This window comes from Ambystoma mexicanum, chromosome 6p (genome assembly GCF_040938575.1).
Source record: "Ambystoma mexicanum isolate Mex_15411 chromosome 6p, UKY_AmexF1_1, whole genome shotgun sequence".
Classification (NCBI taxonomy): domain Eukaryota; kingdom Metazoa; phylum Chordata; class Amphibia; order Caudata; family Ambystomatidae; genus Ambystoma; species Ambystoma mexicanum.
In genome coordinates this window covers 689,309,308-689,326,966 of record NC_090935.1, presented here as the reverse complement: position 1 = coordinate 689,326,966, position 17,659 = coordinate 689,309,308, and the positions used below count along the sequence as shown (strand labels likewise).

The 17,659-nt window shown below is 45.1% G+C and overlaps 1 protein-coding gene across 1 annotated transcript in view; it reads left to right on the top strand.

Moving 5' to 3' along the window:
- HAPLN1 (hyaluronan and proteoglycan link protein 1) overlaps nucleotides 1–17,659 on the top strand; it is a 361,453-nt gene that overhangs the window by 179,700 nt on the left and 164,094 nt on the right. The window contains exon 2 of the mRNA XM_069627579.1: nucleotides 8,464–8,599. Coding sequence (XP_069483680.1) covers nucleotides 8,494–8,599 — 106 coding nt within the window. The 5' untranslated portion in view covers nucleotides 8,464–8,493. The remainder of the gene's footprint in view (nucleotides 1–8,463; nucleotides 8,600–17,659) is intronic.

Sequence of the window (17,659 nt, the reverse complement as noted above, 5' to 3'; positions counted from 1 at the left end):
ATGCACCTATGACTTTGATCTTAATCCACATGGCCACCCATGGTAGTTGCGATTAAACTTAGGCAAGCTCTTCATATATATTCTTAGGTGTCTTGCTTTTTCTGCATGGTGAAATGTATGTTTGAGTTTCAGTCCTCTAACTATGTGAGTGATAAGTATTTGCTTTGTGTCTATCAGCAATAAAGGTAAATGTCTTTTGGATTTGGATAAGAAGAACTTTGAGAATGAACAATGCATTCCAGAATGTTAGATAGATAAGACAAGAGTAGGATGATATGAATGGTTGCTATTTCAGCAACCTCCAATGAAGGTTTTTTTTTCAACAAGGGAATAGCAGTAGCAATTTTTAAAGGAATACAAAAAAGAGCCAGAGCCAGATTGTAAAGACAGATTTGCGAGAGAGGTGAAGAAAGGAGCAAATGAAGGAAAAACTTCTTTAACCAAAAAAGTTTGGAGTTGAGCAGCTGCAAGATGAGAACAACCAATAATAGATAAGGCACACCACTTTCTGAAACATGGTGCGAAGAAAGAGAAAGTAGTGGTTGAATTTACAGCCAAAGAGAGGTTAGATGGAGAAGGAGACACAGCATGATCTAGTCAGGATATAATATCATGTGTTTTAGATGGGACATGTGCACAGTCATTGGAATCATGAGTAGAGTGTAACAAACGATTCAATGCAGGTGGAGCTGAAAGTGCTTTGCCTTAGCCTGGGTCAAGGAAGAAGAAAAGGAGTGATGATAGGGAGAATAAACTTGGAAATTGTTAATTTCGATATTTCCGCCATTTCCATTCAGCCCTACGAAGAAGAGATCCCAGTTATTTCAGATAATCATACAGGCAAGGACGTAGTGGTTTGCCCTTTGTGGTAAAGACTGACAGTGGACACAGTACATCAAAGGATGAAAGAACAGCAGAGTAAAAGTCTTTCATACTAGAATCAGGGTAAGGTGAAGAAAGATAGCAAACAAATGAGAGTGGGGAAGAACTAGAAACAATAAGAACAGAAGGATTGCAATCATGCAGATCATGTTGGAGAACATGAGTTGAGGATGAAGAGTAGGAAACAGAAGCAGTGCATGGCAAGGGAAATGAAGAAAAGATCAACATGTGGTAGTTGCCTCAATGTGGATCAGTGGAGATGGTACCAAGGAAACATTATATATTGAGGTATTTTAAAAAGGACACAATGAAGAATATGTCTGAAGAATGTAAATATTAGGTCACAGACAACAAACAATGACCGACAGTAAGGGGATAGCAGAATTAATCAGATTTCTAAATCACTGTAGAATGACCCAAGGAACCAGCGAGCGATACACTGCTAAAATAGCACTCGAGGAGGGTACAGAAAAGGAGGTAAAGTGAAACTCAAAAGAAGCGAAGAGTGTAAGCGAAGGGGCAGGTGAAACAGGAATGCAGCAAGGGTAAAGCGAAGACCACGACCACCAGGGTGGGATAGTTTAGTGAATGGAAAAGGGTGGAATAAGTAGATGTGAAGGCAGACAAGGTATCTGAATGCTACGTCTTGCCTGTTGAACGAGGAGCTCTTTCTTTTCTGCTGGGGTATTCCCAGAGTGAGACAAAGAGCATTCTAATATGTGCCGTCCAATAGAAAGCATTGTACTGAGTGGGTCGGGGTGCATTCTGGGGTATGTAATCCTTTTGAGGAAGGGTTTTAATTGAGACAAACTCAATATTTGTATGAAGGCATACGTAGTTAGTTATGTAAAGGGAATTGGCGCTGTGTGTACTGTGTAAGAGAGAGTGCATTTGTAGAAATGTAGTTCTAGCTTCTTCTTACCGACTGGGGGAATATGCATTCTTTGACACGTAGTTTTGTGCGTGGTGAGTGAAAGAGAGAAAGCATTTGAAATCAGATGGTGTGCCTTCTGTGGCTTCTGTTGAGGCATCTGTATTGTGAGAGGCAGTGCAGTACATAGGACCTCTTGTCCTGTCGAAGCATTTTTATCAAGCAAGCTGAAGTGCATTCTGGGACAGTTAGTTTGATGTGGTAATCTGTACTTTGAGAAACATACAGTGCATTCAGGGAATTGTAGCTCTGTGGGAACAACTGTATTTTGGTGAAGTGCCTTCTGCCTCTTAGGCCCTGATTCAAAGAGCATTGTTCACTGGGATTGCACCATTATAAAACTCTTCTGTAAATCCGGCCCTTATTCTCCTAGAAGTTACTTTACGCTTTCAAAGTTTATAGCAAATGAAAGAATACCCTCTGACATATGTAACTGCATGTTGCAGTTTCTTCATAGTGAGTCAAGTGTGATAAGGGCCATACAGACATGCGCAACAACCTATACTGAATGAAGCCGAGTGAATGTATGTGTCTGAACGTCAGCAGTGAAGGAGCTGAGTGCATTCTAGGAAAGAGTCATTTTGCACTTTTGTAATTTGTAAATGTAAGCATTATCTTGTGTGGTTAAAGTTACCTAGTCGTGAGATGGCAACATGTTGCATGTAATTTGTGTATCTGGACTCATCAACTAGCCTTAAAGTTGCCCAAACCTACATACACTGCCAGAGAGGAGAAAATATTCTCAGTGGTGGCACTTATTTTATGAAAGCATCTTCCCAGCTACACTTGGAAAGCCACCTCGCTGATACAATTTAGGAAACTCCTAAAGCCGTGTGTGTTTAATCAAGACATCCTACTTTGCTTTGGGAACTATATAAGTAAATACTCATGACGCACCGAATATGTAAGGAGTTATTTGGCGAATGAGCTGCAACATGGTTTCCACTGGCTATTCCAGGCCCCCAACGCTGGAAACATCACAGGCTGTCTGCATATGGGTGCACGTGGCTGCACCAGGCAAATAAGGCTACACCTGTCAAATGAGGGCAGTACCTCAGAATATGAGGCTGCACTGAGCATTTTATGGCGACACTTCAGACTGCCGCTGGGCGTGTGATGCCTATAGCAGCTAGTGACTGCAACTGACATTTAATAAAGCCAGACTTGTTGGCACTGTCAAAGCTTGTATTTGATTATGCAATTAAGACTTTTGGACACCACTGAATAGGAACTCTTATCAGAGACCATGGGCGACAATATTGATCTGGCGTCAATAGTCCTGCTTTGTGCGCATGCTGGTGGTCTTGGTGGAACCCAGTGGCGGTTTCTTCTGAGCAGGCCCATCACAATATTTGCTTGCCCTCCCTTACTATTCTCTCTCGGTGTATTTCATTGAAGCCGTGTCTCCTATTCCATGACAGCAGACCGACAGGGAAGCAAGCAGTAAGAATAGCTACTCGAATGACCTGTCGCAGTTATCCGTAGGTTTTCCTTTTGGTTGTTACTTACTGCTATCGATTTGCTTGTAGGTTATAGAGTAAGTGACTTTGATATGGAAATCTGAAGCTTGGGAGAGGCAGGGTCAAGTGGTGGGTTACGAGTGCCCGAGGTTATACATGCCCCATACACCTTATCTCACCATCAAGCTAATCTTCAACCCCTACCAGTTTAACCATACCTGCACTCGTTCCACGAGAAGAGCTTTGCTCTGGGCCTTTCCTTCTCTGCAGTATTCAGCTGCCCTTGCAACAGTGGTCTTTATCTGAACAACTGGCCCTGCAGAGTCTTGTATCAAAAGGTAATGTCATTGGCCTTCAGTCTTCCTTTCATTCGTGTATGATATGATATGATGTGGCTTTTTTAATGCGCCTGTACACAGGTGTTTCTAGGCGCGATAGGTGATTCCCTTGCAGTCACAGCAGTGTTTCTTCTGCTGTGTCCTCTTTATTTGGGTGTACTGCTTTCTAGATGCTGCGCCTTTTCTTCCATTTTTAGTTAAGGGACTGATTTGTGCGCATTAATGTGGGGCTCTATTACCATGGAGAAAATACTTTATTTTGCACCTTATAGCCGTGATCAACGTAAAGGAGTGAAACCATGAAAACATTGGCTGAGGCAGAACAATTTCATAGGGTCCTTTGAACCAAGACCAAACTCAGAACATTCTTCTAAGTGTGCAACATTGGCATATTAATTTAGGGTTACATTCATCTTCTAATGCTATGACATGCTACTGCTTACCAAGGTTTTCAGGATCAAAAGAGCAACGGATGTAAAGGGGCGTTAAAATAGAATAACAAGGGAACAACTGTGGATCCGATCACTTCCCTGGCACATCTCCTGTTCCGTTCAGTAGATTTCTGGAGTCAGATGCTGACGCCCTCATAGAGTCACAAAGACTGCAGGTTAAGCTCTGCCATCTACGTCCCTATACCCTAATTCCAGTGGCAATTACTCAAAAATGGCATTCACCCCCTCTCCGAAGTCTCACTCTGTATTATGTGCAACTTTATTTTGGAGGATGTGTGCAATACAATTTACATATTCTGCCAAAAGGGTTTAGCCTTCATTTATCACACATGTTTCATGAAGAGTGTTGACATCCACTTCTATGTACAATTTCTTTTGCAAATATACAGTATTGGTTTAGCAGTTACGGATTATATTTGGAGCCAATTAATCATGGTCATTTGTGATGGATTGCCATTTGGCAAGGGTGTACTGCTGCTGCGATTTGTCCTACATGCTGCAGAAAGAGTCATCAAAGGACACTGCAAATTCGACCAAATCACCCCAGCCATCATCAAACTGCACTAGCGCTCATTGAAAGCTCATATCACCAAACCCTGCTGCACTGCATCATCTACAAGGCTGTGGCACTAAACTCCCCAAGCAAACCTTGCTGAGAAACTCTGCATCTCCAGATGCCTATGATCAACCACAAATAAGGCCATGTGCAGAATTAAACTCTGCAAGTGCTGGAAGGAGAGAGCCAAAAGACAGGTCTGCTCTGTCTGTGCCCCTAGACCATGGGTGCACAACATACGGCGTGCGGGCCAGTTGCGGCCCGCCATGCTGTTTTGTCCGGCCCGCGAGGCACAAAGACTTTCCTAATGGAGGACGGCCCACAAGCAGCATCGGCTGCCCTCCATTAGGAAAGTCTTTGTTGTCTTCCAGGCCGGACAAAACACTGGCGCTCATTGGCTCAGCACACACGCACCACGTTGCTCCTACGAGCCAAGTAGTGCGTGTGTGCTGCACCAATGGAGTGCCAGCACTACGGCTGGCGGGGTCCATAAGGCTTGATGCCGGTAGGCATTTCAGCCATGGACCACGCCAGCCGTAGTACGATTCCAGTTACCTTGCCAGCGTTCCAGTTTACCTGCCTTCCAGCACGTCTCTGGTAAGTGGTCTGTTTGTGTTTATGTGTCGGGTCTGTTTTGCTGTATGTTTGTGTTGTGTATGTTGCGGTGGGGGGGTGTCGGGTGTGTATGAATGTTTGGTTTTGAATGTTTGTTTTGTGTATGTTGAGATGCGGGGGTCAGGGGGTGTCGTGTATGTTGAGATGCGGGGGTGGGGGGTGTCAGATGCGTATGAATGTTTGGTTTTGAATGTTTGTTTTGTGTATGTTGAGATGCGGGGGTGGGGGGTGTCAGATGCGTATGAATGTTTGGTTTTGAATTTGTTTTGTGTATGTTGAGATGCGGGGGTTGGGGGTGTCGGATGTGTATGAATGTTTGGTTTTGAATGTTTTTTTGTATATGTTGAGATGCGGGGGTGGAGGGGTGTCGGATGTGCATGAATGTTTGGTTTTGAATGTTTGTGTTGTGTATGTTGCGGTGGGGGGATGTCGGGTGTGTATGAATGTTTGGTTTTGAATGTTTGTTTGTGTATGTTGAGATGCAGGGGTGGGGGGTGTCGGATGTGTATGAATGTTTGGTATTGAATGTTTTTTTTGTGTGTTTAGAGGGCATAGTATTTGGTTGGCGGGTGAGGGGGTCCATGGGGCATAGTGTTTGGTTGGGGGTGAGGGGGCTATGGGGCATAGTGTTTGGTTGGGGGTGGGAGCCATGGGGAATAGTGTTTGGTTGGGGGTCAGGGGGCCATGGGGCATAGTGTTTGGTTGGGGGTGAGGGGGCCATGGGGCATAGTGTTTGGTTGGCGGTGGGAGCCATATGCCATAGTGTTTGGTTGGGGGTGGGAGCCATGGGGAATAGTGTTTGGTTGGGGTGAGGGGGCCATGGGGCATAGTGTTTGGTTGGGGGTGGGAGCCATGGGGCATAGTGTTGCAGTCCAAGAGTGAACCCAATAATAAGCACAGTTAGGAGATGTACATCCTTTGCTTTTTGAGGAAACCTGACTCAACGAAGGCCATACTCCTCTTGGGCAACCCAAACAGCAAATTATAGCAGTCCAAAATAACGGAATGTCCAATCAAGGGTCAATAAAATATACACAATTTAATTAAACAGACGATATACAATAACTAAATAGAAATACATTATAACAATGGAAAATGTGTAGTACAAAATGTAAGTTTGAAATGCAAATAAAAATCGTTACCTCTCAAAAACATATTCTTTTTCCATGTGTTTAATACAAATTGGGGGTTGAAAAAGTCTCCTGCCACGCCCTGCCTGCCGCCTCGCCCACATTTACTTTTTGGCCCACTATAGCCCTCAGTATAATAATAATGATAACAATAATAATAATAATAATTATTATTATTATTATTATTATTATTATTATTATTCTGGGAAGGGGAGGTCAGCTGATGTGTGACAAGGAAGAAGCTGTGGATGTAGTGCTACCAGGAGACATGTTGACATATTGTACTAGTGTATGATGGCGAGCCCATGCCTCCCTTAACCAATCTCCATCACAGCCCACTGCAAGCAACTCTGCGTCTGTAAATACTAACAGCACACAAATATAATGGGCCTCATTCTGAGTTTGGGTCCGTGGTGTCGGAATGGGGACTTACCGGGACATTCCGACCTATGCGCACCCGGGAAGTCCCCATTTCGAAAACCATTCCCCATTCCCATTTGAGCCCACGTAGGTCTCAATGGGAATGGGGAAGGAGCTAATAACGGGCCGCAAATTGTGGGCCCGTTATTAGCTCCATGGTCCCTTAACGGGTCCTGCTAAGGCCGGCTGGTAAAACCAGCCGGTCCGGGTGGGACCCGCTAAGGGACCTCGTAATAGGGCGGTAGAGGGTTAACGGCACCAGCATCCTTACCGGTGCCGTTAACCCCCTACCACTGGGGTCAGAATGACCCCCAATGTACCCTGATTCAGTGTTCTGTATGGGGATAGGGGTGTTTGCAGGGTGAAACTACACTCCTCCCATCAATAGGCCAGACGGTGTGTGAGAGTAAAGGCCCACAGGAGCATTATCCACCATGGTGATTGCGAGGTCATACCACTGCCACACATGCTTAACATGCATACTAATCTTGCCAGTGCTTCACAGAAGAACGTATCCTGCTGTCGGAGATCAAACCTTGCCTGCCGATCATGAACAAATGAGTTCTCACCCTGCTTCCCGCTTCTTCTCTGGCCCCTGACTCCGACCTCCATTGGTGGCCTACCCCCGCCTACCTGGAGTTTAAACGTGCGTCTCTTTGCCTTTCATTTCCGAGGCCTACCCTTCCCCCTCCATCCCTATGTGAGAATGTGTGCGCCCACTGAGGGGGCAATTGTCTCTGGTAGGCGCCCAGCTTCTTGTGGGGGCCTCCCGGGATTCAGCACGGCCCATTACACGTTCCCTGCAGTGTTCGGCGTTCCCTGCAGTGTTCGGCTCCGCTGACTGCAGAGGCTCTACCTGTGGCACTGGGAGTGACTGCGTCAGCATTCTCGGTGGGACTGAGCGGGAATCAATCAGGCAGCTGCAATGACGCAGATACACTTCACCTCAGTTCCTGCACGCGTGAGCGCAAGCTATGCCCCGTGCACACCCCTGAACACCACAAGAGAAGAAACCAAGGCAAACATGAGTTTTCTGGCGACATTCCATTAACCCGTAGGTTGTTTTATTTTTCTTCATTTTTTTTGCCATATCATCTTTTTTCCTGCAACAAAAAAAATGCAAAAAAAAGAAAGTCACCTGAAGTTTGTAAGTAAAAAGTGCACGAGTGTAGACAATCTCTCCCTCTCCCTCTCTCTCTCTCTCTCTCCTCCCCCCTCTCTCTCTTTGAATGTTAGTAACAGCAAGGAAAACACCACTGTATCAGACTGTGATTCATATCTGTTCGAATGAACGCATAACTGACATTTTACATGAACACGCTGTCGCTATTTTTGCAAAGTAAACGTCGGGCTGCTGATCGGGTCCTGAGAGCAACACTACTGTGATATGTGGGGTTGTTAAATGTCCGTCCATGCATCCCGAATTGTACTTGCTTAGCCCCTTGAACACCAAGGCTGTGCATGGTTGGTCTGCGTGGCAAGGCTTGGGTTAAATCAAGTTGTTACAAGCTAAGCCTTTCGGGGTTTGAGGGACAGCTAAGCGTGTGAAGCTGGCTGCGCTCAGTATGTTTATAGACGCACTATATCATGATACGGCTGGGGCAAGTAACATGCTGCAGCTACACAGCTGAGGTCTCCCAAATTTCACGTGCCTCTTTCCTCTGTGTCGCCCCCCACAGTGAAGAAGACTCTCGTGGCGCTGTGCAAGGATGAAGAGCGTGCTGCCGCTGCTGCTGGCGCTGCTGTCTGCCTGCCGGGCTGAACCCCGCGCCGAGACCACCTCGCAAGAGCTCGACCGCATCATTCACATCGAAGGTAAGCCCGCGCCGCCCCGGCGGTCTCGGGAGCACTGGGGTCTCGGCACTCGCTGGGAAGCCGGAGCTGGTGTCCTATTCTGCTGCATCAACTTTCCCAGGCGCTCGCCGCAGCCTCACTCTCGGGCGGCTTGCAGCAAACGCCGCCAGAGCGAAACTGCTACCTGCACACCTGGAAACGTGGAGTGCGGGAGAAGGTGATACGCACCCGGCGCTGAGGTTAATGGGGGGCACTCTACGCGCGATGTTTAGACGCTGCGGAATAGCACGCACCCTGAAATGCTTCATCACTGCGTGCCTTGGGAATACTAGGGACCGCACTTTCAAACCTTGAAGAGTTGTTATGGGCACTATGCTGGGACGGTGTTAGAGTGTTCGTTTTGTTTCTCTCTAAAATAGCCCGAATGCACTCACAAGAATATATTAAGCACTTAATGCATTCATTCATTTACATAAGAACATCTGTCTTTACCCACGCACATAGAAAGCGATTCATTTCGTCCTCTGCATTATGCTGTTACTGGTGGGTTATTTTTTGCAGTGGAAGGCTCCCAGCTCGGCCAGAATTGGAGTCTGCAGTGTGATGCAGCTGTTTTTTTTTCTTTTTTCTCTTTTTTTTTTTTTAGTATCAGCTTCGATAGTTGAGGCACACGGCGAGCGAGGAAAGCCGGAGCGTGTATGCAGCAAAGAGAGGAAACAGCACTAACGCAGCGACTCCCTGCCGCATATAGACCGCGTCCTCGCCTATAGCGCGCATATTATAGAAGCAGCGGCAGGCGGTTCCCCTCTTGCCTATTGAAAGTCAGGGTTTCAAATAGAAGCTAGAAAGTTACTGTTCAGTGAAGGGCACACACTGTCCCTGGCATTGGGGGTAGGGTACCCTAAAAGAGGCTCTCATATGGTCAAATGTCCGAGTAAACACACTTAACTACACCCATCACCGCTGAGGAATAGCGGCCCTTTTCGGGAACATTTCCATTGTAGCCGTCAAGTAGGCGTAATCTGGGTATCGTTATGTTTGCATTATTCTGTGTATCGAGCCTTTCAGCTCCAGTTCAGTTCGCCCGGCTCCACGTGAGCAGGAGTGCATATGCATATATTTAAATGTCATAATTTCTGGTTTCTTATTCAAAAATACTGCATTATCGAGAGAATTTGTGATGCAAAGACATTTCTCTCTCTGAAAAAAAAAAAAGTTCTACGTATGTATTTTCAGGATCATGAAGGAGAGTTCCAGGCTAAGAGTCAAGAGAAAGCACGTACTGTTGCTAAACCACGGGTCATTGGTTTTTAGTTCATGTGGACAGACAATTCTTCTCATAGTGTCCCAACATTGTCCATGCAATGATACGTATGTGAAATGCATATGCCTGAAACACCATGGTCATCTCAGGATAGTTCTGGATGAATCAGTGTGTTTGTGTCCCAAAGTTACATTGCAATGGGAGCATGACTACCCCAAATGTTCTCCAGGTTTACCCAGAGATGTCATTTCACCAAAATGCCAGGGTTAGCCGAAGTCACGTCACATGACTCTTGGCCTCTGATGACTTCACAGCAAGTGAAGTCATGTGACCCTGCCCTCAAGTGACATCACAGGAAGTGATGGCACACAACCTTACACCCCTTGACAAAACAGGAAGTGGCATCCACTATGACAAATATGGTTACGATATCACTGTGACATGATATGCATTTCATACAAGAATGGATCACTATATGTAGCGTCAATATCAGTGTGTATAGACCCGTGTTATGTATTTATTTATTGTTTGCTTGTTAGGTGCATGTACAGAAGTAAATACTGTTTCAAAGCGCCCACAGGGCAACAGAGAGGGGACAAGGGGAAGTAACAACGATCGAAATGCATACAAATATTAAATACAGTGGAGCGGGGTGAACTTACTACGCCTTGTGAGTGTTCAGAACATGCAAGTGCAGAAGGGAGGGGGGGTGGTATAGGTGCTGTGGTGCTCATGGGTGAGCAACAAGTAAGTGCAATGTAAGGTACGTGCGATCCTCCATGGTGGATGGTGAGCTCAGGCAAGTGCTGAGGATAATCCAAAGCTGTGTCGGATTCAGTGTGAGATGTCAGCGCCCCAGGGATGCATAAGGGCCCTGAACACCAAACAAGAAACTATAAGATTCGCAGAGGAGAGTGGGGAAGGGGGGAGGAGGTAAAGAGGAAAGTCTTGAGTAGCTTCCCAAATTTGAGAAAGTCATGCTCAAGACGAAGAATGAGGGAGAGCCCGTCCCAAAGAAGGGAGCCAGCTGAGGAAAGACACACTTTACACACAATGAGTTGGTGCCAGAGGAGCACAGGGGTCTAGAGGGGCAATATTAAGTAAGAGAGAGATACAGTTAGTGTGGTCCCCAGTCCCAGAAAGCCAGGGACCACATTACTGTGAATGTAAGTATTTGCACTTCACTTGGCATGCCTGTAGTTATGGTCATCTCGAGGTTCCGGACAAGGCAACTCAAACTGTTCCTTCTTGGTGTTGGTGTGCTCTGGCCTTTCTGCTCCCAGTCCTGTGCCACATGATGCAGAAACTTGGCAAAGAAGAACATGGCAACATGTGGGCAGGGTGCACAATTACATTTAAACTAATGCAAAAACCACCTAAGGAAAACAAGATGCAACACAGCATGCAGCAAAAGCAACAGCAAATTTTGACTATCTGTAATTCCCTTGTATTTGGCAGGGAGTTTTGAAAAAACAATGCTGTCAAGAAAATATTACGGTCAAGCTTGTAGAGGCAATATAATAAATCCCATTTGAAATTAAATTCCATAGACAGACTGAAAGGGAATACATGCATGGTTCATCAGGCAGACCAAGAGGCTGGCACCACGATATTGTACTCGTGTATGCGTCTGACCTTACAGAATAAAATACAGAAGCCAGAGAACAAATGACTCTTGGTTGCCACTTCTCATCAAGCACTAACATAGCTAAATAGGATTGTTAAGAACCTACAACCAATATTCAGCAGGGATGATAAACTGAAGGATATTTTGAAGAAAATTCCATAATTGAATACATGCAATTAAAAAATGTAATACGCTCCCAGACCATAAGTGCATTTCTTCGGTTTATAGTGATTCCCTTGAAAATAAAGGGTTGACTTTCGAAAGCATCGACTACAAACAGTCGAATGCCAAAGCATCGACAAACTATATTTTACATGTCAAAGTGCAATTCCATCTAAACCAGTCCATCGACAATATTCATGGACTGGTTTCAATGGAAATGCACTTTTACATGTAAAAAGAATAATTTACATGCATTTTTCCTAATTTTAAAAAGTTACATGACGCTGGCCAGTATATTGGGGGGTTCCCAACTTCCCACCCCAGTTCCCCAATCGCACATTCCCCCAATCCTAACACTAGCCCGAACCCTAACTCTAATGTAACCCTTAATCTAACCCAAGCCCCAACCCTAACCATAACCCTAACCCCAACCCTAACCCTAGCCCTGTCCCCAACCCTAACCCTAATGTGACCCTTAAACTAACCCAAGCCCCATCTCTAACCCTAATTTAACCATTAAACTAAACCTAGCCCCAATCCTAACCCCAACCCAAGCCAACCCTAAACCAAGCCCCTAACCCTAGCCCCAACCATAACCCTAACCCTAACCCTAATTTAAACCTTAAAATATCCCAAACCCCAGCCCTGACCCTAGCCCCAACCCTAACCATAATTTAACCCTTAAACTAACCCAACCCCCAACCCTAATACTTACCCATGACATGTTGATTGAACCATCACATTTTCTTCAACAAAATGGCCGTTCAATGGAATGAAATTTCGATGAAAAAATGTGATGGCTTGGGTTTAGATGGTTTGGGTTTAGATGGAATGACCGGATACCCATTTCTTCCAGATGAAGAACAAATATGGCTTGGAATATACACTTGCAATGTTAGGAGATGCAGAAGCTGCCAACACATATGCACCAAATCTGCCATAACAACACCAAAGAGCCAAACAGTACTGATGCAAGTGCATATCCAACTTCAAATAGTTCAATGTTTTATACCTCACCATCAAGAAAAGTATGTAGGTAAAACAGCAATGCCAGTGGGTTGCCATTTCAGGCAGGATGAGTACATATTGCTGGACCTTCCAGTAATGGTATTGAAAGGTTGTTTTTTGAATAGCACACAGGAGAACATGGCAGATCAAGTAGTGGAAGATACTCCACACTATAAAACTGAGCTCTGAACTTAAACACAGGATGTATGGCACACTATAGCCAATTTTGAGCCTTGGGTTCTTAAGGCAACCACATTAAAAGTGCCACTGCATAACCTGCCAATATCACCTCTCACCAATAGCCGTGGGACACAGTGATTTAGAAACCCTAATGGGTCGGGACACAGGACACGAAAAAGTATAACGATAGGTGGCTAAACTCAAATGATCCACACCCATTATATATGTGCTGGGTGGATAGCTCCGGGGCAACGCGTGTCTTGGAAGCAAGACAATGCATAGCAACCCATGTTCGAATCCCGGTCCCACGCTTAGAGACCAGTCCACATTTATAAGCGTGTAATAAAAGATCCATTAATTAATGTATCATGAGGCACTCCGACACCGAGCTAACAGTGGATATTGCACAATTCCAATACTTTTTATTTGCCATGATGTATGCAAGCTAGTAAAACAGTTTCAAGCAGGAGATGCACTGAGATAACATTAGACATTGTACTATTCATGATTTGGAAAAAGGTTGTAATCTCATGTTTGACAACCCTTATATAACACCCCTCTCTTAGAATCCCCCTGACCCCACTGAGCCAAGAAGTAGGTCTGTTTGCAAATTTAAAAGGTTTATTTGAGAAATATAATAATATATATCTATCACAATTTTATAATAAATTAATATTGGATATCACACTTAAAATATGACAGTGATCAACAATGGATAATGTTCTACTGGTAAACTGATTTGGTTACTTAGAAGTAGTATAGAGGATGAGGTAGCTGAAATGCTTTATGGTTTCAAGGAAATGCAAAGTGGAATAAATGCAGTACAGAAAATAAACTGATATGGTTTCACAAGAGATAATATGTTCACTTTTCCCCTGGTGGCAATTCACCCCCCTATATGCAATGCAAGGAGATGGAAGTAACACACACAGTCTTCAGGAATACAATCAAATACAATACGGAATTCGGTCCCCCCCCGAGCAAGCTTAGACAACAGGTATGCTTTTTAAAACACGGGCAAGAGTGTTTTGTAATGTGGTGGCAAGGAAGTGAAAAATGCTAAAATTGCTTTTAATCCCCTATAGGAGGTTCAGGGTGAGTGGTAGACACTTTAAATCAGTTCAGGTCAGCCCTAACAATGGTTCAGGGATGGTTATTAGGTTGCAAATGAATTTTAGCAGTTCAAGCAAAAGCAGCTATCTTTTTACAGATGATGAAATCAGGCCAAATCGCAAATCGCGGTAAATTTTGCGAGTGCGTAAATCGCGATTGCGGTAAAAGTATAAGGAGTAGGAAGTCGTTCCTAGGACAAACGGTTCCAGAGATACGGACGATTTAAAAAAGGTAGATTTTCGGATTTAAAGTAAAACTCAAAATGACAGGTGACAGCTTGCAGCAGCAGTATTGACAGGTGACAGTTGTGCAGCTTTAAAAATGACAGATGACACGATTTCTAGGAGGCTGTTCTAATTAGGTTAAAATCGTTTGGATTAAATTATTTTAACTAAGAGATTGGTTTTGCACAGTGAGTACTCACACTATATTTTTGAAATAAGCCATCAAGTTCTGGTCAGGTTGGACGGGACTTCTGGCAGGTGGTTCTGAACAGCGGTCTGGTCTCTGGTTCTGCTCTCAGCACTGCGCAGTTCTGGTCTCTCTGGATCTCTGGTATCTCTGGATCTCTGGTCTCTCTGGATCTCTGGTCTGTGGAGGTTGATGGATTTGAAGTCTGGGGTCTCCCGGCAAAGCGTCCCGCAAGAAAGTGGAAAGTGAATGTCCCCCCCTGGGTTTCAATGTTCCTTTTTATGTGTTTTGAAAATGGGTGTGTGCCTGGGCCTAGCTAAGCCTGCCCCTCTCTACTTGTCATTGGCCCAATTCTCCCCTCTCCCATGATTGGGGGAAGGAAATGGATTGTCATCATGATGAGGTCTGTTTATGGGTCAGAGGATCCTCCCCTGGTCAATTTGCCCACAAATCTATATTTGATTCAAATACATATTTCCCAGATACACAATTTGTTGAAATTACATGTACACATTATATATTCCTTATGGTCCATGCTTGTCCGCCTCTGATCTTCCTGGGGGCTTGCATTCAAAAATGACAACATTTTGCACTTTTTGGTCGGTTTACCAATATCGGACATTTACCAAAAATTACACAAATGTGCGCAAGGAGTATGGACATTAATTGATGAAGTGTCAGATTTTTAACATGCAGACATTTGGAGTAAGACCCTATTTTCTGCTAGCAACCCCCCAGAATACACCACAGGGTCCTAACACCTCTTAAAACGTGCACAGATAAATCACAAGAATAATGATATTACTTATATAATTCTGACAAGTCCGTACTATGAATTATCCATCCTTTTTAAAATTATGCTCTGGCCCAGATGGGTGTGGTTTAGGTTCCAAAGCACATGGGGGAAGCTTCTGTCTGCCCCCGCCTCCAGCTCGGGTGGCTCCCAGAGGCACTTCTCCTCCCACTTCTCCCAAGAGGAAGCCACTTTACGGCCCCCCCAATATAACATTTGCCTGAGTCCAGGACAAGGCTTTGTTCAACCTCCTGCAGGTGCCCCTCCCCTAATCTAATCAGAGAGGTGTCATCTCCTTTTGGTCGGGAAGCAGGAGGCAGCTAGGCCTGGGAAGAGTGGCTGAGCAGGTTTCTCCTGTCGGGGGTAGTTGTCAGGCAGAAATCAGCTAAATGTCACTTTAGTTCCCAGTTTAAATCAAACCTACACTTTTTACATATACATTACATAATTGCTTCCTTCAAGTCATTTCAGAATATAGTTTTACATTGTATCCACCTCTTAGCAAGTCTTTCCTTGGCCTGGTTTGGGTTCCTCTGTTCATTTTTACACCAAAGTCTGGTGGTTTTAAAACGCTGTCTTTCTGATAGTGATGAGTACCAGTATTGCATCCATTTTTGGGATCTGTCTTGAATTACTGCATTTCAATAGAGTGGTCTTTTGCTTGATAGTATAGGACCCTTGCTTAACATTGTTTTGATGGCATCTTTACAGTAGAGTGGTGATGTGGAACGCCCCACAAGAAGGTTGTATCTTTGGAGTGGTCTTGTGCCAACTGCACAGTTCTCCTGGATTCTGGCGTGAATGTGGGCGGCGACAGCTCATCCCCACATCCACCCAGTCTATTGATTTAGTTTGTTCTGGGATCGAATAATGGGCGGCGACAGCTCATCCCCACATCTACCCAGTCTAAGGATTCACATGGGTCAAACCCTTGACAAATGGCACGTCCAGAGAGAGGGCTGTCAAACCAGTTAATGCCCACAGCACGTTGCTGAGGTGGCATGTGGACTGGTAACGAAATGATAAGCAGATAGCCTGGTCGCAATCAACACACATGGCTGTCAGGCAGTTGCACTCCATGCAAACCACCCAGTGGTGAAGAAAATGGAAGACAGAACAGAGCATGTGGGAAATCTGACCTGCTCAGATGGTGAGTAGTCAGGCCATAGAGCTGATTAGCTGCTGCAGGAACTGGCAAAACAGGGTGGCTAAATGGAACAGGTGCTTCCCATCCTGGCATAAACAGGGCTTCATCACAACGAGATAATAAGGCACAAAGGACATTATGGCGGACGCAAGGGTAGCAGTTAGAATCACTTGCACGGGAATGGTGTAGAAGACGGAATCTGTTACATTAGTGGTGTAGAAGACAGAATCTGTTTCATTAGTCGTGTAGAAGACAGAATCTCTTGCATTCATTCTTGCGGTGGAATCACTTAGCCTTCAGAGGATTGAGCTCTGCCCCTCTCACCGGCAACTCTGATTCGTAACCCCTCTAAGCTGCTCCTTAGTCCTATGCAGCCAGCTAGTGGACACAGCAAGAGGGCAATGCCACTGTGCAATGATGGAAGTGCAGGATAGCAAAGTCGTCTGATTCCTTCCATGCTCTCCTAATGGGGAGAGCCACAATGGTTCCAATGAGCTCCTTTACACCTACCTACACACGGCACCTTATTAGGAGCACCTTTCCCCCACATATTTTGACCCAGTGGGACCATGGACATTAGGGGTCATGCCGCCTCTGTCGTTCGCTCACCTAGAAACGTTTCAGAAGCATTTTTCCTTAAAAGCTACAGCATTTTGAGCTGAAAGTGTGCTGGCAGGATTTTACTATCAAAGCATCAGTTTACAACTGCAATGTCTATGTACTATAGTATGCAAGGAGCATTCCCCCTAGAGACCGGAACTGCAGCAAGCGCCCTGGAAGTATGACAGGAGGTATTCTCTGAAATATTTAGAGGGGGTTTCCTCTAAAACTTATCAGAGAAAAAAAGCTACCAGAAACTGCAAGGAGCAGAGTAGCAGGGGTTCCTTGCCCCTAATACCTCAAGTTTCTATAGAGCATGACAAGGCAACAGGAAGGGTTACATTGTTGGTATGGCCATCCATCAGTAAAGAGAAACTGGGTTACTGAAAATAAAGAGTGGGGCTTTCCCCAGAGTAGATGCATTACTGTCTCCAGTTCCAGGCCTACGACTACAGAAAGCTGAAAGCAGCCCAGAGAGAGTCCAGAGCAGGGCTCAGAGATGTGCAAGGTATGGTTCAGAGAGAAGGCAGGACTCAACTATGCAGGAAAGGTAAGAAGTAACTGAGAGGCGGGATACGATCGAGACTGCAGAGCTAAAGAAGCAGCGAAGGCGGAGTGGACACACGCTTTTAAAACAGGGGGTCATAAGACTGGTTTGAAGTGCCCAGGGGAAACATAAGGGATTGTGCTTCAACTGTAATAGTGGAATTAACACCAGGCAGGAGTGATAGGAGCAATATCGAAAAACTGTAGGGAAAGGTGACAGAAGTGTGAGT